The sequence below is a fragment of the Zootoca vivipara genome, chromosome 14 (genome assembly GCF_963506605.1).
Source record: "Zootoca vivipara chromosome 14, rZooViv1.1, whole genome shotgun sequence".
NCBI classification, from domain to species: domain Eukaryota; kingdom Metazoa; phylum Chordata; class Lepidosauria; order Squamata; family Lacertidae; genus Zootoca; species Zootoca vivipara.
In genome coordinates, this window is record NC_083289.1 from 41,146,993 (window position 1) to 41,169,951 (window position 22,959).

The following is a 22,959-nucleotide window of genomic DNA, read 5'->3' on the forward strand; positions in this document are numbered from 1 at the left end:
TACCTAAAAGGAGGAGCTGCTGCTGCTTCAGGGTTTCCCCCCTCCCAGAGGGGCAAGGCTGGTTTCCCCACACTGTCTGTTTGTGCCTCACAGCCCCCACACTTAAAGTGGACTGTCTCCCTTGTTGATGTTTCCCCCGGTAAGGGTTACAGCATTTGGGGCTTTTTAGCTCACCAAAAAAGCGAGGACATAATAAAAGTGGATACAATTATGCATCATGAGGAGAAAATGGACATGGACAACCCTTTCTTCTCCTCTCATAATACTTGTTGTTGTTTAGTCGTTTAGTCATGTCCGACTCTTCGGGACCCCATGGACCATAGCACACCAGGCACTCCTGTCTTCCACTGCCTCCCAGAGTTTGGTCAAGCTCATGTTCGTAGCTTTGAGAACACTGTCCAACCATCTCGTCCTCTGTCATCCCCTTCTCCTTGTGCCCTCCATCTTTCCCAACATCAGGGTCTTTTCCAGGGAGTCTTCTCATGAGGTGGCCAAAGTATTCGAGCCTCAGCTTCAGGATCTGTCCTTCCAGTGAGCACTCAGGGCTGATTTCCTTCAGAATGGATAGGTTTGATCTTCTTGCAGTCCACGGGACTCTCAAGAGTCTCCTACAGCACCATAATTCAAAAGCATCGATTCTTCGGTGATCAGCCTTCTTTATGGTCCAGCTCTCACTTCCATACATCACTACTGGGGAAACCATAGCTTTAACTATACGGACCTTTGTCGGCAAGGTGATGTCTCTGCTTTTTAAGATGCTGTCTAGGTTTGTCATTGCTTTTCTCCCAAGAAGCAGGCGTCTTTTAATTTCGTGACTGCTGACACCATCTGCAGTGATCAAGGAGCCCAAAAAAGTAAAATCCCTCACTGCCTCCATTTCTTCCCCTTCATAATACTAGAGCCATGGAATCAGCCAGTGAAACCGAATGGTTGACAATGCAGTGTCTTCCATAGTTCATCTATGCCCAATAGGCTATTGGCACAACAGCACCCTCCCCACTTGTGATCCCCAGCAGCTGGCACTGAATGGCAGACTGCCTCTGGCAATGTGGAGCAGAGCACAGCCACCGTGGCTAGCAGCCATTGATTGCCTTATCCATCAAGTCCGTCAGCCTTTGTTTTTAGGCAAGTCCATATTGTCCTCTGATATTTGGGGAACACCATTGCTCACCATCGCTTTGCATGCAGAAGGTTCCCAGGGTCAATCTCCAGCAGCAGGTGATAAGAGAAAGCCCCTGTTTGGGGAGCTGCAGGCTTTCAGAGTAGGTAACAGTGTGTTAGGCAGAGATATACTCTAACCTGGTCAAAGGCAGTCTTCCTATATAATTGGCAAACCAAGTGGGCCCTGTTCCAAGTTTTTCGACCTTGGCACAAGATAATTTCCCTGGAAGCAGATGCTCTGCCATGTGTCTTTCCATCCTTCCGTACGTCTTCCTTGCTGCTCCAGATTCAGACATGTAGCCTATGTGTCATATTTGACTCATCCTCTTGCTTCTTCTACATCCAGTCATTTCTTCCTGTCCAACTGACTACAATAACAGCTTTCCCCCTTTGAAGTTCCTTATCTATCCTACTGCTTTCTATGCTGCTGTGGGTGTCTCCTGAGTCACCCTGAGAGCAAACGGGTTGCTGTGAGTGTGGCTGTTAGAACAGAGAAAAGGAAGGGCCCACGTCTCAATGCTCACTGTAAAATGGCTCAACACAAGAGAGAAAGCAAATTGAGAGTAAAGCAAAGAGTACCTCCAGACCATCACTAGTCTTGGGTGAGATTCAGCCACATCCCAGCAAATCCTGGCTGTGCAGTCAAAGGCGACTGGGAGGCCTTGCACAACAAACCCACTCCCCCCCCCCAAGAATGGACTTTTTACAATAAGAGATGAGAAAGTGCACTGCAAAGTGTGGGACAATGCTGGCTTGAAGCAACATCACTCACATGCACAGCATACATTTAAAGCACATGGCCTCCTCCAAAGAACCTAGAGAACTGTAGTTTACCCCTCACAGCACTACAATTCCCAGGATCCTTAACAAACTACATATTTGTCTGTGAGAGTGTCTTACCCCATACAAGCCCTTTCGGACTGCTTGGACCTGTGGGACTGGCACTGTTACAGATGTTCTGCATCTGTAGGAAACTGATCTTTTAATGTGGTGGCCGCTATACTTTGGAGCTCCCTGCCTATTGATATCCTGCTGGCAGCTTCAGTGCAGTCTTTTTGATACCTACTTAAAGCATTCTTGTTTAGACAGGCCTACTCCTCTATCTGAAATACTGATGTGTTTTTAGTTTACTGCTGGTTTTAATTTTCTGAATGTTTTAAATTCTTTTTACTATTTTTTTGTATTCTTTTTATAAGCCCCTTTGAGGGTTGTTGTTTTTTAGAATCAAGCAGCATATAAACTTTATGAAATACATACATACATGCAAACATTAATGTATGGTGTAGATGCAGCTGCTGTCTTACCCTCCCTGGAAACAAATCAGGATGAATGTACAATAAAACAAGTTGCTCAAGCTTAAAGTTTTATTTTATTTCCAAAGGGGCAATGGTTGTAGCTGCGCTTTTTCATCAGAAAGCGCAGGCATGTGACACCAACCATTTAGTCATCAAGCTGGCAAAGCGCAGCTACGCCCCTATTGATCCAGTGCTTCTGGGGCAAATCGGACGGGAGCTCAATGGAGAGCACATAATTGGTGGAGTGGCCAGTGGTGGACAGGGTGCCTCTCCTGGCACTGGTTTTGTAGACTGGGCACAGGTAAATCCCCTCATGCAAAAATTTGGAGCTCTCGCCAGGTTTCAGCCAAATGATGGGCAGGGAGTCGTAGAGGATTTTGGGAAAAGACTCTCCAATCCGCATGGTCTCCCTGTCCCAGCGGGCCCCTTCAAGATAAAGCCCTTTCACGTAGGCACCGTCTTCAGGCAATTGAGTCATACTGTGCTCCTGTGTCATCACCTAAATTGGGTGGGGGAAGGAAGGAAGGAAGGAAGGAAGGAAGGAAGGAAGGAAGGAAGGAAGGAAGGAAGGAAGGAAGGAAGGAAGGAAGGAAGGAAGAGATGGTGTATTAAAACATGGCCTAGGTCTTGCAGAAGGGAGGTTCTATCCAGTGCTAGTTGTTAGCCATGGCAAGGAATGTCTCCTGTAGATCTGAAGCACTGAAGCAGGACGTGCTGAAACATCACACCCAATCCTCTGTGACTCATCTACCCAGAAGGTCCTCGAGTATCTATGGGGACTGCCCATCATGCATTCTTCCCCATCCCACTAGCTCACTATGGGCTTCTTAAACATAAAGAATGGAAGAGAAATATCTACAAATGCTTGCAAAAGCTAGGTCCCAGTGTGTCCCCCAACACTGGTTCTCATATTTCTAAATGCTCATTACGCGTTAGTTCATAATGCTCTCCAGACTTATTACTTTTGAATCTGTACTCTGCACAGCTCCCCAAAGGCATTTTCTGAGACAGGGTAAGGGTAAATCCCTGAGCTCCTCCCCGCCCCCTTCTCTAACAACATGCCATCAATTATTTAACATTTTACTATTATCTTCTAACACTAAGGGATCAATTAAGTAGGAAAACGGCCTCTGTTGTTTCTGGCCTTTGAAAGCTCTGAATGGACTCTGGAGGATGCAGCTTCAGAAATCCATGTTTTGTGGAAGGAAGGAAGGCAGGAACATTTATTTTTTTTACCAGCATCAGTGCTTTACATTGGAGATCAGTGGTACCATAAGATGTGCCCAGGGCTCCATGTAACAGAATGAGCAGCCCCCCCTCCCCAAAAATGCAGTAGGATGGCCTTTTTGCAGTAAGTGATATAATATGCACTGGTATTTAAGGAGAGATGGGTGGGAGCAAGTGCACGAACTCTAAAATTACCTAACTATACCACTGGCAGATATGCTTTATTGTTCCCTAGATTCCAGTTCATGCAAACACCCCAATCTTCAGTAGCCTAACTCTGATCTCTACAGATGGATTGGCTGAGGGCGATGGAAGGAAGACAAACTTTCTGAGTGTACGCCCTCTGAAATTAATGGACATGACCAAAGTAGGTCCATTAATTCCAGTGGGTTTACTCTCAGTAGGATTTCATTGGATACAACCCTAGGTTACCAAGTTTCATTTTGCATAGTATACAGGAACTCTTAAACACAGAATGAAATTGTTTTACTTACCTCAAATTCAAATCCAATGTGATCTATTGGGATGGTGTATTTCCTGGCATAGTTCTGTGAAACTCCTGTCAAGAAGGACTGAGTAAAGTAGAAACCAGAAATCCAAAACACAAGTGGAGGTCCGTGATTGATCCACTCCTGGGTTTAACATGAATCGGCAAAGCAAATAGTTATAATGTGGGATTAAAAGAAACAGCAACTGCATATGGTCAGCTGTAAAGTCTTGAAGGCCAAGAGCTTGGGGTGATGGAATCTCAAACCGTCAGTCTCTAACATTAAACAAATGCAAATCTGTAAAGGTTTACGTCCGGATTTATAAATATTAGGATAAGAAACTGACACTGCACTTAGATAAAAACACCAGCATGATTCTTAAGCATATATAAATATAATTTAAAATATTTAAATTTAACACACTTTTTGGTGTACGCATCTATTTCTGGGGCTTTTATTAATTAATTTATTGTTGGCAACTGCTGTCTCTCTTTGAAGCTTATCTAATGATTAAGGGATGTCACCAACTAGTCCTACTCCAGAGCAGACCCATTGAAGTTAATGGACTTTAAATGGGTCTACTCTGGAGTAGGGTAGCATTCTATGCAACCCAAGATCTCTTAACAGCGAGAGCTTTTTTAACCTTTATTCCTGCAACAGTTCTTCTAATCCAGGTATAGGCAACCTTGGCTCTCCAGATGTTGTTTTGGAACTACAACTCCCATGATTCCTAGCTAACAGGGCCAGTGGTCAGGGATCATGGGAGTTGTAGTTCCAAAACATCTGGAGAGCCAAGGCTGCCTATGCCTGTTCTAATCTGTGGCTCTTTCTTAATCACCTAGCTTGCTTTCTACTTTCTGCCTCCATTTACACTGCTTAGATCAGGCACCTCCAAACTTCAGCCCTCCAGATGTTTTGGACTACAATTCCCATTTTCCCCGACCACTGGTCCTGTTAGCTAAGGATCATGGGAGTTGTAGGCCAAAACTTCTGGAGGGCCGCAGTCTGGGGATGATCTCTCTCAGTTTCTCAAGTCAAATCAAATCGTTTTATTAGTCAATGACCAGTATCAAGACAAAAACACCAAATTCCAAAATTTAAAAGCTCAGAACAAAAACAATGTAAAATCACTTATACATAAAAAAGCAGTTCTGGCTGGACATTTATTTGTCCAAAAGGAAACCGTGACGGAAAAGCAACCTCAATTGATAGACGGTTACTCTCAGTATCTCATTTTTCTAGTCTTAAATCCAACTCCCCACATTTCCACATCACTTTGCAGAGCTTTTTCTAAAGTGCTCATGAAAATTCATTAGCATTGTAGTGAAAATTTCTCCTAATATACACATTTTTGCAAGCAATTTTCCCTAATAGAATGAATGCATTTTGCTTTGTTATATTCACTAATATATGCACTTCTATGCACTCTTTACCACAATGCATGCACTTTTGTACACATTACTTGGCTGGAGATCATCACTGCAACCTTTAGAAAAGTGCAAAATTTGAAGGCTAGCTGTGTTTTGGCTCACACATTGCTTTGGAAAACACAAATTAGGGAAGTCTGTGTTTAAATGCAAACCAAATTGAATTCTTCCTCCATCTCTACTTATGTGTAAATGATCTTGACAACAACACTGAACCATGAGAGCTGAAGCATACCTGAAAGAAGACCAGCCTCATGAGAAGGTCAGACACGTAACTCCCCATAGGCTTCAAGGATGGGTAGGATTTGGCTGCCCACATAGGAGGCACTTTGCCTACAAGCATGCTGTTGAAGACATCCTCGAGTTCTGAAGACATCAGCACCTGGCCTTTGATGGCTTTAAGCAGGTTGACAAGGCTGCTGCGTACAACCTCTGTAAGCCTAGAGGGAGAAGAAATGGTTCTGAATTCGTCCTGAATCTGTTAGCTCTCGGGTCAGATGAAATGGAAACCTATGGTTAACTGGAGGCTTCCATGTTACCTTAAGCATAATGTTCAATGAGGAAAGAGGGCCAGTCCTATTATTAGGCACAGTGGATTGGCAAATGATAGGGGTGAGAGTAACGTTTTGGAGGGTGGATCTCTTTTGTGCAGTAGAGGCCTGCATGTCCTGCCACAGTCAATTGCTAGTCCCATCACCTTTTGTATATGGAATAGCAGGTGGGCAAATATCTGTGATAGAAGGAGAAGAAGAAGAAGAAGAAGAAGAAGAAGAAGAAGAAGAAGAAGAAGAAGAAGAAGAAGAAGAAGAAGAAGAAGAAGAAGAAGAAGAAGAAGAAGAAGAAACCCAGAATCCTACCTGTTGAACCTGATAAGTTCTTGCCTAAGAACTGTATTCATGGATTCCCTGTAAAGTACTGGGTACATTTCCATCACATATTCTAGGTCAAAGTCTTGTGGTAACTTGGACAGGACGTCCTGTGCCAGTTCCTCTACCGTTTCCTAAAATCAGGAAATTGAACATTTTTGAAATGGAATATGCTTGAAAATAGCATTTTTGTAGCTCTTTAATAACCTGCCATCTTTATGTATGTTATTCTTCAAATACGTAATTTTTCAAACTCATTGGCCCTTTTGAGCTTATTATGCTTTTAGTTGTGTTTAAAGGTAAAGGTAAAGGGACCCCTGACTGTTAGGTCCAGTCGCGAACGACTCTGGGGTTGCAGCGCTCGTCTCGCTTTATTGGCCGAGGGAGCCGGCGTTCAGCTCACAGAAACGCCGTTTACCTTCCCACCGGAGCGGTACCTATTTATCTACTTGCACTTTGACGTGCTTTCGAACTGCTAGCACGGCACTAAATACATACATCATAGTAAGAGTGATGCATTTATGTATGTAAGGTGTCAACGGTCAGAGTAAATAGGTGGATCTTCAGCATATGATAAAAATTACATAATGAAGCTGCTAGACACAGCTCTAAACGAATGGAATTTCACAGCTTTGGGGATGCAACAAAGAATGCCCTCTCCCAGGCTACCAACACCCCTGAAGGTAACCAAATAACCAAATAGGCCCCTTCTGCCAACCTTAACATCCAAAAGGGACTTTTGCTTGAAGCACTAAATGAAGCCACTGTGTCATTTTGTTACCTGTGGAGATTTGCCGCCACCACCTGCTTGTCGGGGCAAAGTCAGCAAGACACTATTGAAAAGCAGGTTGGTCTCTTGGTTATCCTTTGTGATATCTGCATTCTCGTGTAGCCCAAATACTCCAGGGTGGGTTATAATTGGCAGACTTCTCAAGTAGTCTATGTAGGACTGTAAATATATAACAATATGTGTATTTTAAGCATCATCACCTGCAAGCAGGTTTGCTAGATAAGGAGGTGGTATTGTTCACACTGCCCCCAATTGGTACAGACTGTGATGCCCGCATTTTATAAAAGCATAAGAAAATCCCTGCACAACCAGGCTGAAGACCCATCTAGATCAGCATCCTGTTCTTGCAGCGGCCAAACAGATGCCTTTGGGAAGCACGCAAACAGGACCTGAGCACAACTTGTGATTCCCAGCAGCTGGTATTCAGAGGCATTTACTGTCCCTGATAGTGGAGAGAGAAAATGGCCATTGTATCTAGTAGCCATTGATAGCCTTATTTTCCATGAATCTGCCTAATCCACTTTTAAAGCCATCCAGGTTGGTGGCCATCATTATTATTTTTTTTTGGGGGGGGGGGGAGAGAATTCCATCGTTTTACTAGGCGCTGTGTGAAAAAGTACTTCATCCACACCTTTTGCTCTCTTACCTGGTATGTCCCGAAGGATGGTACAAAATATTCCCCCCCTGGGGAAAGCTGATAGTTTTCCAGGACTTCTACATCTTTACAATACACAATTGAAAGAAGAGAGAGCAGGAGACGCCTGTCCTTGTCATCCGTTACCCTCCCACCATAGTTACATTCGCCTAGGAATAGAAACAACACATTAGAACGAAAATGGTAAGATGTTTATGCAGCATGCAGAGATGCCTTCTGTTTAAAACAGGAGACCAAGAAGACTCTGCTCACAAGGTGACTGGAGCCCACATACAGTGGGCTCAGGGGGAAATTGGAACCTACAAGTGGGACATCTTTAATAAGCAGCCATATGTTAGCTGGCCTTGCATTACTAGGGATGATGGAGTTATGTCAGAATTGGATTCCCGTCATGGATCCCCATATACTTTGGGCTAGTTTGGATCCACCTTGGAAGGGTGGTATGGTGGAGGGTGGCGGCTATTAGACTGTGGCCCAGATGTAACAGGAAACTGTGGTTTGGGGGAGGAGTCCAGATTCAATCGCCATCATATCCTGGTAAGGCTGGGAGAAACCCTTGCCTGTGACAAAGGAAGGTATCAGCCAGTCAGAGCAGACGATACTGAGCTAGATGGACCAATGAACTGACTTTGTATAAAGCAGCATCACTTGAACTGCAGTGTGCCTTGCATGCTCCTCTCTCTCCTCTCCTCTTTTCCAGCTGTTTTGCTATGGCCACCATAGCAAATGGGGAAGGGATGTATGCAAGCCTTGGGGGCTCATTTTCATAAATGATATGCCATGTTTTCAGCTCACTTTTGTAATACACTCACATTTGTAGTTTAGCTAAATCACGCTAAGCTCATTTTCATGATGCTAAACCAGCATTATGTCTGAATGTAGCCATAATGTCCATACCTGTAAGATATGTGAGAGCTTCAAATGGGGTTTCTTCATATTCATTCAGAAACATCTGAATCTGCCGCATACTGATTCTCAGATCAGATTCATTGAATTCATAAGGAATGTTCCAACCTGTCCAGGTCAGAGTGGGGGGAAAAGTGAGTCTGCAATACAGCAAGCTTTGTTCTGCTGATGGCAAACAATAAAATGCCGTTCAATGCTAATAGGCTAAGCTGAAACAATACTATAGTGAAGCCCAGGCATTTGTCTCAATATTGTATCCAAGAGGGAGATATTTGTCTTTAATTAACTTCTGTTACAGTGCAACGATGTGTTCCAGGTCTTACATTAATTTGAGCCGCTAATGTTAAATATTATTTATGTGCCCCTCAGCTGTCATTTGAAAACTGCTGAGCTCAAAACTGAACAGCTGCATTCTGATGGACACAGAAAAGGCACAAGTGCCTCTGGTTAATGTGAACAGAAGCTCCCTCCCTATATCGCCACCTAGGAAATCTGAGCAAGAGATCCAAGTTTGTAACCACATAAAAATGCTTATATTTGTTATCTGGGGTGCCTTTGGCAGCAAAAATGGCCCGGTGGGCAGTGAGTGACATACATGAGGAAATCTTCAATAAAACTAAGCCCCAGCTTAATGGTAGAAAGAGCTATCGTACTGATGCAAAACTGAACTGTGGGATCTGGATCACAGACTGACACAAATACTGGCATGGGGTCAAAAGCTGTTGCCAGAGCCTGTTTAATCCATGCTGTGCTGTTCCTTAGTTTAGAGTTGCAGCACATAGCATCAGTATGGTGTTGTGGACAGAGCAGTAGATCCGGGAGATCCACTTTAAATTCCTCTCTTGGGAATAGGGATGGGTATATCTGTCACGGATGGGGTCACGAAGAGTCGGACATGACTAAACGACTAAACAACAACATATCTGTCACTTTAAGTTTCTAATATTTCCAATCTTAAATACAGTTCTTCACATTTCTATGCAAGTTTGAGGTTGTTGTTGTTAAGTTCTCACAAAAATTCGCTGGCATTTTAGTGCAAATTTCTTATATACACATTTTTGTGTGCAATTTTGCCTAATACATTTCCCCCAAAGCCACTTCCCTGAACGTAATGCATATTCATATGTAATTTTCATGTACATATGCAATTCTGCACACCGTTTACCTCAGTATGTGCACTTTTGTAAATACAACTTGACTGGGGAAACTGCAAAATTTGGAGAAACGTGAATTCTGAAGGATGGCTGTGAATAAGGTAGATTTGCCTTTAAATGCGAACTGAGTTGGATTTCTCCCCCTTCCCTACTGAGGAATGACACTCAGTGAATGACTGGGTCACACTCTTTCAGACTTTCCTACTCACAAAGTTGTTATGAGGATAAAGTGGGGAGGGGAGCAGATAGGAACCATTTATACTGCTTTCATCCTGGACGAAGAATTGGACAGGCATCATCTCAGAGCCTGCTCCAGCCTCTGCTGGCCACAGAACCACCTACCACCTACATTGTCTTGGGTGGCAAGGAGAAAGACGGATGCAGGTGAAGACCATATGCAAACCTCCTCTGGCTTGACTTTCTGTTGCCACCTCCCCAGAGCCATCTACCACACAAAAACAAAATTGTTTTTGAAAACAATAAAGCACACAACATCTTACCTAATGGACCAAAGTTTCTTCTTTCTTGCACAAGAGCATGGAAGAAGCAGAGACCAAACAGCAGCTTCTGCCAAATTTCTTTCTTTTCGCAACTGTTAAAGAACATGGGGTCAGAAACTGGGTCGTTGAGGTAGGATCGAAGGAGATTTGCTCTCACTCCTTTAGGTGGCTCGTTGGTCATTTTTATTCCATTCTGGAGAATGCTGACAGGAAACTTTTCGGATGGATAACTAGTCAGCCACAATCTAAAGAAGTTGGGAGCAGAAATAAATTTGGTTACATGGCGTGGATGCTGTCTATGTGTAGATCAGGGGTTGCCACTGTGTGCACCCTCCAGATGTTTTAGACAACTAGCAACCCTGACTACTGGCCACGCACCAGCCCTGTATCAGGAAATTTTTAGTGTTTTACATTTTATTATGTTTTTATATGTGCTGAAAACCACCCAGAGTGGCTGGGAAAACTCAGCCAGATGGTAGGGGTATAAATAATAAAACTATTATTATGCTGGCTGGGGTTGGTGAGAATTGTGGTCTACAACATCTGGATGGTACACAAGGTTATTTTCACACATTTGAATGATGGTTAAGTATCTTGTGTGTGCCTTTGTAACAAATGTGTTAGAGGCCTGGTTCTCGTTGAGGTGGTCAACCTGTGTCTGGACCATACCACATCATACTCAAGACAGGAGCTCAGAGGAATGAATGCACCTTTGTGTTTTTTTAGTTTTTTTAAAAGGGGGATCCTGCTACATAGAAAGGTCTTATGTGCAAGAGAAAGGGAGACTAGCACTGTCACAAAGCACCATCACAAACCCCACCTCAACCCCCTCTTTGCAGCCAGGAGTACAATCCACCAAGACATGTGGTAGTGTCAGTGAAAAAGTGAAAACTGCAGAGGGGCAGTTACAGGAAAACCTTTGTGTTGACCCTGCACAAACCACTGCTTCCGATAGAAAAAGTTCTAAAAAATGTAATGATCCCCTAATCTGGGCCCCCACCCTGCCCCGAGGAAGACTCTGATGAAGAGGTGAAGCAGGCAGCCCTGTGCAAGTAGGGGATCTTTCAGCACCTCCTCCCATGCCTTTCGAGCCAGAGGATGTAGCTCTCCCGCCACCCTCAAACCCTTAGGATGAGTCCACAGTAGCATTTCATCTCTTCAGTCTTGTAGAAGTTAGCAGTTATGGAACTGGACATTGGCCCTTTAAAGAACACAGCCAGCTCCTCTACAAAGGCAGGGCTAATTGCGGGACAGGGTTTGCCAACCTTAACCTCTTTGCTGAGACAACATCCACCCATTAACCACAATAAAGGGAAGACTGCAGCCACTGGAGGCCACAGGACCTTTCCATGGTCCTGATAGGGCTTGCCTAAATCTGGGCGTATTTTTATTTTTATTTATTTCACAAGATCCATATACCACTCGATTGCAAGAAAACCTCAGAGCAGTTTACAGAAAGAGTAAAATCATAAAATCATAAAAAGAAAATCATCTAAAAAAAGAAAAAAAAACTATTGAAAACATTCAAAAATAAATAAAATCAATGATGGGGGCAGGGAGGGAAAGCAGATTAAAATGTAAGTCAAGATTCTACATTCATGGATGTGTTTTTAGCAAGCACCAAAAAGAGTACAGTGAAGGTACCTGCTTGGGAGTTCCAACTGAAAATATCAATTTCTTACAAATGCGGAACAAGTATTACGTGGCACTTGTAACAGTGCCAGTTCCACAGATCAAAGCAGTTGCGTAGGCATGTATGGGATAAGGCAATCTCACAAGTAAACTAGTGACAAGCTGTTAAGGGCTTTATATACAGTGGTACCTCCAGTTACAAACTTAATTCGTTTTGGAGGTCCGTTTTTAACCTGAAACCATTCTTAACCTAAGGTACCACTTTAGCTAATGGGCCTCCCGCTGCCGCCACGCGATTTCTGTTCTCATCCTGAGGTAAAGTTCTTAACCCGAGGTACTACTTCTGAGTTAGCGGAGTCTGTAACCCAAGGTGTTTGTAACCCGAGGTACCACTGTACCAACATATATACTTGACCTTGGCCCTGAACTTGATACTGCTAAATCGAGGCACATGCTACTGAGCCTGACCTTACCTGCATGACCCTGCTCACTGTGATACCGGTATTATCTGACATGGCATCAGTGGGAAGAGATATTTACCTACGGTAATACTGCCTTCTTTTAAAAAGCCTGCTGTGACCCCAGAACCCCAGGGGATCAGAACTCTCATTGCACCCCTTTCCTGACCAGCAAAAGAGGATGTCAGGAGCCCAGGAAATGAAATTTCTACAGCATCCATGTAGGCTGAATAATAGATACTGAATTCTTGCCTGAACTTGTCATGAGTACTCTCAGGTACTATGACCTCTTCACAGATTTTTTCCAAAGCAGGCATCCAGCTGGTTGCGAGATGGCAGTTCTGTAGCACAACCCAAGTCCCGTCCACGATAGCCTGATTAATCATCTTTGCTGCAATTGGGCCTTGGCCCTGGCCAAGTGAAATAGTTTGGATGTTTTCCATGCCGAGATCATCAGCAAACTTCAACAAGCCTAGTGTCAAATATTTAAATACAAATCATTTTAATAAATGCTCAGGGTTTCAGTGTCAGGAACGCTATTCAAGAAACCTAAATGGAGTCTTCCCAGTTAAAGTAACTGTAACCTTTAGAAGACATCTGAAGGCAGCCCTGTATATACTATTATGTTTTTTAAAAATGTTGGAAGCTGCCCATAGTGCCACCCAGTTAGATGGGAGGGATATAATAATAATAATAATAATAATAATAATAATAATAATAATAATAAGAAGAAGAAGAAGAAGAAGAAGAAGAAGAAGAAGAAGAAGAAGAAGAAGTTGGTGATGGGGAATTACAATGCTTTTTTGAGGACTTTCTGGCAAGCTGCTGTTGCAAAGACTTTTGCACCCAACATATAGAAAAATTAAGGAATGTCAGTGGGAAGCTACTTTATACAGAGTCAGAACATGGGTCCATCTAGCCCAGTAGTGCCCACACAGACTGGCAGCAGTTCTCCATGGCTTCAGGCAGATTTCTCTCCTAGCCTTACCTGGAGATGCCAGCAACTGAACCTGGGACCCTCTCCATGAAAAGGGTACTATGAGCTGTGGTCTTTCCCCACTGAGTTTCCTCTGGGTGCATTTTGTGTGCTGGAAAACAGGCCCTGGGGTGGAGGGGAAGGTTGGACCTATAGATGAATCTGACCCAGATGAATCTGACCTGTAGATGAATCTGACCCAGATGACTATAGATGAATCTGCTGCTTCTGGGGATCCTAGTTTGAGGGTCTTATAAGAGCATAATAAGAGCCTGCTGGATCAGCCAATGGCCCATCTAGTTCAGCATCTAGTTCAGCATCCTGTTCTCATAATGGTCAACCAGCTAGATGCCTGTGGGCAACTCGCAAGTAGGACTTGAACACAACAGCACTCTTGCCTCCTGTGGTTTCCAGCAACTGGCATTGAGAAGCATTACTGCCTCTGACCATGGAATCTCTGGCTCAGGTTTAGAATTGGGGACCAAGGTCTGGGTCCAGCACCTCATCTGCTTACACTGCCATTTTTTTAATAAAAAAATCTGGCTGTGCACTCCTCCTCTGGGTCAGAGTTTGAGCTGCTGCTCAGGGTGTGGATAGTGAAATGTGCAAATTATAGCCTTGTTCAACTAAAAGGCAGTATCATGAAAGGAGGATTTCATGTTGAGTTATTTAAGAAACCTCACCTGCCATGGGATCGGCACCTGGCGACAGGACAAAAATCAGAGGTGCGCAGCAGTTAGAATCGTGGTAACTTCCAACAAGATCAAATGTTGGGGGTTCGATATATATCTTCCCCATGTTGTCTGAGATGAACTGTTGGGTGGCTGGGATTATTTTATCTGGTCTCAGACATCGGAGGATGACCATGCGGTCAAGACCCGTGGCCAGATTCCATTCACCGGGAAACTCTTCTTCATGAGGTTTGGCAGAATCATAAATCAGTTTCCATTCCATGACATTGGACTCCACATGATCCAACAGCCCACGCAGGTTTTTCAGCCCTGAGGCACGCACAATTTCGGCCCACGATTTGTCAGACAACCACTCTGGGGCAGGATTCGCATATGGGTTCTCAAGCGCAACCCCACCTGTCAGTAGGAAACGCCAGACCTCATCATCGACCTCATCTCTCCCTTTCATGATCCCTATAGTCAGAAGTAGGGAGAAAAGAAGCTTGTCCTTCTCAAACAGGGACCGGCAGACATTGTTGTAGATGCTGATTGTGAAATAGTCAATTATGAATTCAATCCTTTCTTCCAAAACGTCACTTTTCCTGCTATTGGCAAGAGCCTGGACATAGAGGTTAATAAACCATATCAGGGAATATTGATACATTGGTTCAATGTTAGCCAGATCAGAAATGCAAAAGAAGACTATTGCTGAATGAACAGCCACTGGCTTGTACCCCATTCGGGTGGCATCTATTTCCATTTCTGTAGCAGTGGCAATTTCCTGCTTTTCAGAAATTTCTTCAGACAACTCTTTGGAAGAAGAGAGGATTTTAATGGCTGTTTCATCTTCTAAGATATTTCCTTCCGACTTGGAAAGAACCTCCAATATTTTGTCTTCAATCTCCTTCAGCTGTTTCTTGTTTGCTGCACTTTCTACAATCAGCTTGTTCTTCTTCTCTTCCAGCTCAGGCTTTTCCTTTGCAGCCACAATCCCAAGAAGCTGGTCCTGAAGCCCTAGAGGGGTGATCATAAAATTGAGCAGACAAACCTTCACAGCAATCTCAGGAAGATAATGAGGATTCCTTAAGCGTGTCGTTATGTAAAACTTGAAATCCCTTGAGTACTCGATAATGTTCTCTCCCAGTCTCATGAACTCCACACCTTGCTGTTTGAAAGTTGCCTTTAGCAGCACCGGCTCCAAGAATGCATCCAATTCCTCGCCAATATTTTCAAGCAAGACTGGGGTTCCAAACTGAATGGCATTCTCCAAAGTCCTTACATAGTTGGTGTCGGACAACTTGATAACGGAAAGCTTATTGCCCTTTTCCATATTTTTGACCCACTTGTTGGCTTGCCCTTGAGGATCAATCATTAAAGCCCACCGTCTCGAGTTGGAAACAATGATGCCATTGTCAATTGAAAAGGAATCAATTGGCAATCCGGCAATCTGCCAGGCACGGATCTTGACTGGGTCCCCTAAAGTGTTACTCAGGCTGAAATCAGTAGAGCATGGGACTTTCTCCTCCTTGCACAAAGCCAGCCATTTCTTCTGACATTCTGTACGGTAATCAACGGTAAAGGCTCCCAGATAAGCCACCGTCCCTGAAGATAACAAGACATCCCCGGTGAGGTCAGTGTATCGAATTCCTAGCAAGCGTGCTGCTTCCGTCCACCTATCCTTCTCACCTCCCAAGCCACTGATCAGCTTTTCAGCCCTGTCCAGCTTCTGAGAGCATATGTCAATGTTATTCTCGAGTTCTTTCTTCCGGTTATTCATGTCTTCAAATTCATCATTCAGGTCCTGGAGGCGGTCAATCACCTTCTTGAGTTCTGCTCGCTTTGTATTGAGCTTCTGCATTTGTACAGCGAGCAAACCTTCAGCCTCCCTGAGTCTTTCCCGTTTTGGGGCTACCACCTTTGCAACACGGTCGTACACTTCCATGGCTCTCACCCATTTACACAAGCCTTCGCAGGCAGATGATACGTTCTTTATGACAGCTGGCTGAAAGTCCGGATGGTTGATGAACTTCTCTCTAATTCTCTTCATTACAGCTGGTGGGATATTATCTTTGTCATAAGTCTTCAAGCCTTCGAGGAATTTCAGATCCCCGAGAACCTTTTTGGAACTTCCCCAGTAATCTTCTATCATTTTACCTGAAATTTCACATAAATACATATATATTAAAATGTTTTCAAAATACAAATATCTCGTTTAACAAATCTGGAAGATTTTCAATCTCCCTGTTCTTTCCCCTGAAATAGTTTTTTGAGCATCCAGGTAATTCTTAAGCCAAAGCAAATGGAGGTGGTGATATAATGACTCACTTCCCATAACACTTGTATCTATGGTCTATTTTATTGCATTGAATGCAGTGGAGGCTGAGGCCTATTGGACTTTTAGGGCAGAATGCAGGAGGAGTTAGAGCCAATGATAGGCAGAGTCAACTAATTCTGGCTTTGTCTTCATCCTCCTTCCTGCTGAGTTCTATAACAGCAACACTGGGGCTAAGGAGGAGCAGGAGTAATTATTATTATTATTATTAATCTATACCCCGCCCACTTTGGGCAGCTTCCAACAAAATATTTAAAATACAATGAAACATCAAACATTAAAAACTTCCCTAACAGGGCTGCCTTCAGATGTCTCCTAAAAGTCAGATAGTTGTTTATTTCCTTGACATTTGATGGGAAGGCGTTCTACAGGGTGGGCGCCACTACCGAGAAGGCCCTCTGCTTGGTTCCCTGTAACCTCACTTCTCACAGTAAGGGAACCGCCAGAAGGCTCTCGGAGCTGGACCTCAGTGTCCGGGCTGAACGATGGGGGTGGAGACACTCCTTCAGGTATACTGGGCCGAGGCCGTTTAGGGCTTTAAAGGTCAGCACCAACACTTTGAATTGTGCTTGGAAACGTACTGGGAGCCAACGTAGGTCTTTCAAGACTGGTGTTATGTGGTCTCAGCGGCCACTCCCAGCCACCAGTCTAGCTGCCGCATTCTGGATTAGTTGTAGTTTTGGGTCACCTTCAAAGGTAGGGCTGGCTAAGGACAGGCTTAGCTTGGTAAGGCAGTGCAGCACTTGCCCTAACGGACTAAACTCTACTGGGTGAATGTCTTAATATATAATATAAAGTGATATGATGGCAATGCTCAATATGCACAAAGAAGCACATGACAACCCCTCCCAATAAATGATTTTTGGTTGTTGTTTTTTGTGTGTGTGTGTGTGTGTGTGTGTTTTGTTTTACCGCTTCCACTTGGATCAGGCTTTCTTTCTGGCTTTATTCCTTTCATAACACAAATGCTCTCCATGACCAGCTTGACAGGTCCTGGTGGATTCTGCATGGATTTGACAAGGGAGATATCTGCAGGGTTCAGAGTATCGAGAGCCGAAAGGGCAGCTTCCAGGGCTGGCATTGCCTCCGCCAGGTCCCCCTCGCACTCTTCCTGTAATCACATCAAACGTAGTTGGTCTTCAAGGTGCTACTGGACATCTATTTTATTTTTTTATGTCATCACATCAAATATATTCCCACCACATTGTCAGGATGCCACTGCACAGTCCAGTGAAACAACATTGCAATAACAGCCCTTTCCTTTCTCATTGCAGGTGCTGCCCACTGGATGTGCCTTGATCGGAACTGATTGAGGGCCCTCTCGGTGGCAGTTCCCCACCTGTCAAACACACTCCCTGGTGCAATGGGCACATGGTCACCCAGTGAGTTTTATAACTTCGTGGGGATTTGAACCCTGGCCTCCCTTGGCCTAGCACTCTAGCTGCATCACACTCACTCTCTTGTGACCCCACAAAAGGGGGGCATTTTTAGCCCAACATTACTTTTAAGGTAAGGTAAAGGGACCCCTGACCATTAGGTCCAGTCGTGACCGACTCTGGGGTTGCGCGCTCATCTCGCATTATTGGCCGAGGGAGCCGGCGTATAGCTTCCAGGTCATGTGGCCAGCATGACAAAGCCGCTTCTGGCAAACCAGAGCAGCACATGGAAACGCCGTTTACCTTCCCGCTGTAGTGGTTCCTATTTATCTACTTGCATTTTGACGTGCTTTCGAACTGCTAGGTTGGCAGGAGCTGGGACCAAACAACGGGAGCTCACCCCGTCACAGGGATTCGAACCGCCGACCTTCTGATCAGCAATCCCTAGGCTCAGTGGTTTAACCACAGCGCCAGCTGGGTCCCCTGCATATGTGTATTTGGGAGAAATAGTTTCTCCCTGCTCTGGCATAAGTAGCAGGCCTGGGCAGGCAGATCAGAACTGTGGTGGGGGCAAGGGATTGAATTCCCTCTTAGTGGCATCATGTTCCCAGTGTGACCACCCCCTCTTAAGTGGCTGCTCTTTAGTTAAAAACCAACCATGGAAGGGCACATCATGTGCTGACGGTGCAGCCCGGTGCATATTTATTCAGCAGCAAGTCTTATTGAGTTCAATGGAGCTTACTCTCAGGTAAGTTGGCATAGCAGAGGATGGAGAACTCTCTATTCCTCTCTATCTGGCCCTCAGAGCTTTCCTCTGGCAACACCCTCTTACTTTGTCTCCCAACTGTTTTTGTCTGACTGGACTGTGTCCATGAACTCTGGCAATGCCACTTGCTTGTCTGGATGCTGTGGCTACGAAGAAACTAGTCAACTGTACAAAGGGTAAAAATTGCATTTGTCGCCCCATCCACTTCTGCCCCATGCTCTGTCCACTGCAGGCATGCGGCCCTCAGAAGGTTGCTCAGAAGGGAATGTGGCCCTTGGGCTGATAAACATTCCCACACTTGAGGTACAGGATTGAAGCCTGGAGTCAATGCTAGTCCTACTCAGAGCAGATTCACTGAAATTAAAGGACAGAACTAACTTGCTTTCCTTAATTTCAATGAGACTACTCTGAGAAGGACTAACATTGCATACATTCCTCCAGGGAAACAATAAATAGGTCAGAAACAACACATCACGGCTAGCACTTTACACCTTTCTTAGTTTGGATTTCTCAATTATTACATTGCACTGTTGGAAAGATGAGCTCTAATGGGGAGGGAGCGCCATGCTGCACAGCACAATTACCTTAATACCCTGGGCAATAGCTGCAGCTTCATTGGCTTCCTTTTCATCTGCAGCCACAAGCTCCTTCTTGGCATCCACCTCAACAGTTTCTTTTTCTATGTGGATCATCATTTTCTCCGTTTCTGCGGAGGTCTGAATCAATTCTGGTTGAAGAGCAGTCAGCTCCTTTTGCATCACTGCAACCTAAAGAGGATGACCAAGGGAGAGGGCATAATCAAGATATTAATTCCTTACTATTCCAATCTTCAGATCACCACATTTCATAATCAATTTCAGATTGGGTGGGGGGATCATAACAAAAATGCATCAGCATTTTAGTGTGCAATTAGGTACCAGAACCTGCCAGTGATTTTGCTTTCTAACTAATCAGGAACTGTAGTTTGCTAAGGGTGCTGGAAATTGTAGCTCTGTAAGATACAGAGGACCCAGATACAGAGGACCCAGGTGGCGCTGTGGTTAAACCACTGAGCCTAGGGCTTGCTGATCAGAAGGTCAGCGGTTCGAATCCTTGTGACGGGGTGAGCTCCCATTGCTCGGTCCCAGCTCGTGCCAACCTAGCAGTTCGAAAGCATGTCAAAATGCAAGTAGATAAATAGGAACCACTACAGCGGGAAGGTAAACGGCGTTTCCATGTGCTGCTCTGGTTTGCCAGAAGCGGCTTTGTCATGCTGGCCACATGACCTGGAAGCTATACGCCGGCTCCCTCGGCCAATAATGCGAGATGAGCGCGCAACCCCAGAGTCGGTCACGACTGGACCTAATGGTCAGGGGTCCCTTTACCATTTACAGTTCCCAGGATTCTTTGGAGCAGGCATCCCCAAACTGCGGCCCTCCAGATGTTTTGGCCTACAACTCCCATGATCCCTAGCTAACAGGACCAGTGGTCGGGGAAGATGGGAATTGTAGTCCAAAACATCTGGAGGGCCGAAGTTTGGGGATGCCTGCTTTGGAGGAAGTCATGTGCTTTAAATATATGGCGTGTATACAACCATTGTCTTTGAACAGCCCTGTTAATAATACTGAGCTTGCAATGGATACAACAGATAATGAAAGCAGTTACAAGTTTCCATACAATCTACCTGTTTCAGTCCGCACTTACTTGTGAAGCTGCAAAATCAAGCTTCTGAAGGCCCACAAGATAGCGATTTCTCATCATATCCACTTCGTGCCTTTTACTATTTAATAACGCCTTAAAGGTCAGAATCAATTCCAGATAGGATGTTGGTGTTACGTAATTGTGTCTTCGAAGAGTGCTGTAATAGCTGACGGAGAGTTCTCTCACATTTTCTTGGAAATACTTACACATGGACACAACCCTACAGGGAGAAACACATGTTAATAGGCAGCTAATACAAACAATGAGTTAAATTTTGTGTGGTCCATGAACATTGTATAAGAGCCACATAATTTTTCTGGTAAAACTTTGGCTCAAGATATAAAAGTTATTTGAGGACACGCCAAGAGCTGATTTTATGACATGCTAATTAACCATATCAGAAAGCCTTGTGGTGATGGACAATAGTCAACATCATTCTGCAATAATTTCAAAAACTGTTCTCCATATCTATGGCCTACAATGCTATTTAATACCTTTCTTAGAAATCGGCCCTGCTCAATATTAACCATAGACCATGTCAGGCCAAACCAAGTTCAGTTAGGTCATTATGAAGGCATCAAAAGCGGCAATACAAGCACCAAAGCTTGTCCCAGTCAGTAAAGTCAGTAAACAGGGATGATAAGGTAGTACTTCAACAGTATCTGGAGAGCCATCTCTGAAGTAGACTTAAGACTAGGGATGATTTAATTTATCAATTTCAGTTTCTCTCAAGTTTCTCATTCCCCCCCTAATCTTCAGTTCTTCACATTTCCACTTCAGTTTCCATTTTATATTTAAAAAAAACAAACCTGGAAATTCATCATCATTTCAGCGTGAATTTCTAATATACAGATTTTTGTATGCAACTTTGCCTAATATTTCCATTTTTAGAAAGCAATCTCAGCAAATTTATTGCATCTTTGCATTTTATTTTAATTAATATATGCATTTGAACGCATATTTTTCCCTAGTAGCAGTTTCAGAGAAATGTGAATTTTGAAAGATGTTCTTTCCATTCATGTATTATTTCAGAAAGTGTGACTTTTGGTAGATTTGCCTTTGAATGTGATCTGAATCAAATTTCTCCCTCATTCCTAATCAAGTCCACAAAAGACTGGGCTGGGATAAATTTGTTAGCATCTAAGGTGCCTCAAGACCCTTTGTTGATTTTGGCTGCAATAGAATTACGTGCCTATGCCTTCTAGAAATTGTGACAATTTAGATTTGTTATATTAGAGAGGGTGCAGGGCAGCTTTGCAAAGCATCCTATGACATACGATTTTCTGATTTCATCTTCCAGCTTCACATCCTCTAAGAATTTGTTTGCAACCATTTCCAAAGCATCCGTGGGCCATCTTTGGAACCAATCGATAGTGCAGCAGTTGATCAGCGAAGGGAACATTCGCAAGCGGTTCCGGAAAGCATCTCCAATTGGACTCATTGCTGCAATGGACATAATCATTATTTCTCAGACAAGCCCAGTCAAATGTTAGAAGAAATCAGAATGAAAAAGTAACTTATTTTTTTTTATCTGTACCTAAAACTATGTGCAAGTTTTTCTTCAAGCGTTCAGTAAAAAAGTTGTACATGGCCAGAGGGGTGGCTTCGATTCTCTTGCCTTCAGTCCTTGCTGCACCCTGCATTTTTTCAACGATGTCGGCCTTCTCATCTGCTGCAAAGATGTTAGGCACGTCCCCCGTGTTCAACAGCATGTTAATGTCCTCTACAAAGGACTCGTCCTTTATTTGGTTATCACTAAATAAGAACACAGTGTTTTTGTTTGCCACCCCTGACTGCAACATGACCTTCTTGATATCCTCTCTCCAGTCATTTGTGGTGTAGAACTTTGTGATTTCGATCATGAAGAGTTCATATGAATTCATAAAGGTGCCGAGCTTGGTGGCGCTCTGTCGGCCACTTCCACCGATGCCCACCAGCAGCAAGTGGCCGTTATCCTGCTTCAGTACTCTGCATATCCTTGAGATGTGCTCAATGGCAAATTTAAACATAACCAGAGACATGGGCGCCTTGCTGATCTGGTTGAACTCCTCCAAGTAGTATTCCATAACAGACGTCAGCTTGGTTAAGTCTGTTATTTCATCGTAGATCTTCGTATCACTTTGTGGCTTAAAGTAGTCTCCAAAGAAAAGGCTCCGGATGTTATCGTCACGGATCTTTCCGGTTGGAGACAAGTGGCTTAATACCTATGGAAGGCAGTGAGGGATACATAAGCAGTTTGGACTCCATCTGCCCACCACCACTCTGACATAACAGATGTGGGAAGACACACTAAGAACATAAGTAGTACCCTGCTGGGTTGAATCAAAAGCCCATCTAGTCCAGTAACCCATTCCCAATGTGGCCATACAGATATGTCTTGGAAAGCTCACAAAGAGGGTATGAGCGCAACAGCAGTCTCCCACTCGTGATCTCCAACAACTGGTATGTAGAACCATATTGTCTCTGGAACTACACGTGATATAGCTACCATGACTAGTAGTCACTAATAACCTTATCCTCTGTGATTTGCTCTAATTCCCTTTTAAAGCCATCCAAGTTGGCAGCCATCATTTCATCTTGTCATAGCCAACACCATAGT

At 44.0% G+C, this 22,959-nt stretch overlaps 1 protein-coding gene across 3 annotated transcripts in view; it reads right to left on the reverse strand.

Moving 5' to 3' along the window:
• Positions 1-2,402: 2,402 nt before the first annotated feature.
• Positions 2,403-22,959, reverse strand: part of DNAH3 (dynein axonemal heavy chain 3) — a 94,937-nt gene continuing 74,380 nt past the window's right edge. For 2 of the 3 annotated variants that reach the window (XM_060282550.1, XM_035131636.2), the window contains exons 49-63: positions 21,898-22,564; positions 21,638-21,803; positions 20,364-20,580; positions 19,265-19,447; positions 17,451-17,649; positions 14,219-16,360; positions 12,812-13,031; positions 10,470-10,714; positions 8,807-8,923; positions 7,901-8,058; positions 7,246-7,413; positions 6,456-6,598; positions 5,834-6,038; positions 4,178-4,315; positions 2,403-2,955 (exon numbers count right to left, since the gene is read on the reverse strand). In XM_060282550.1, coding sequence (XP_060138533.1) covers positions 2,602-2,955; positions 4,178-4,315; positions 5,834-6,038; positions 6,456-6,598; positions 7,246-7,413; positions 7,901-8,058; positions 8,807-8,923; positions 10,470-10,714; positions 12,812-13,031; positions 14,219-16,360; positions 17,451-17,649; positions 19,265-19,447; positions 20,364-20,580; positions 21,638-21,803; positions 21,898-22,564 — 5,322 coding nt within the window. In that variant the 3' untranslated portion in view covers positions 2,403-2,601. Of the gene's footprint in view, positions 2,956-4,177; positions 4,316-5,833; positions 6,039-6,455; positions 6,599-7,245; positions 7,414-7,900; positions 8,059-8,806; positions 8,924-10,469; positions 10,715-12,811; positions 13,032-14,218; positions 16,361-17,450; positions 17,650-19,264; positions 19,448-20,363; positions 20,581-21,637; positions 21,804-21,897; positions 22,565-22,959 lie in introns of those variants that run through there. The other variant, XM_060282551.1, reaches the window with a different exon arrangement.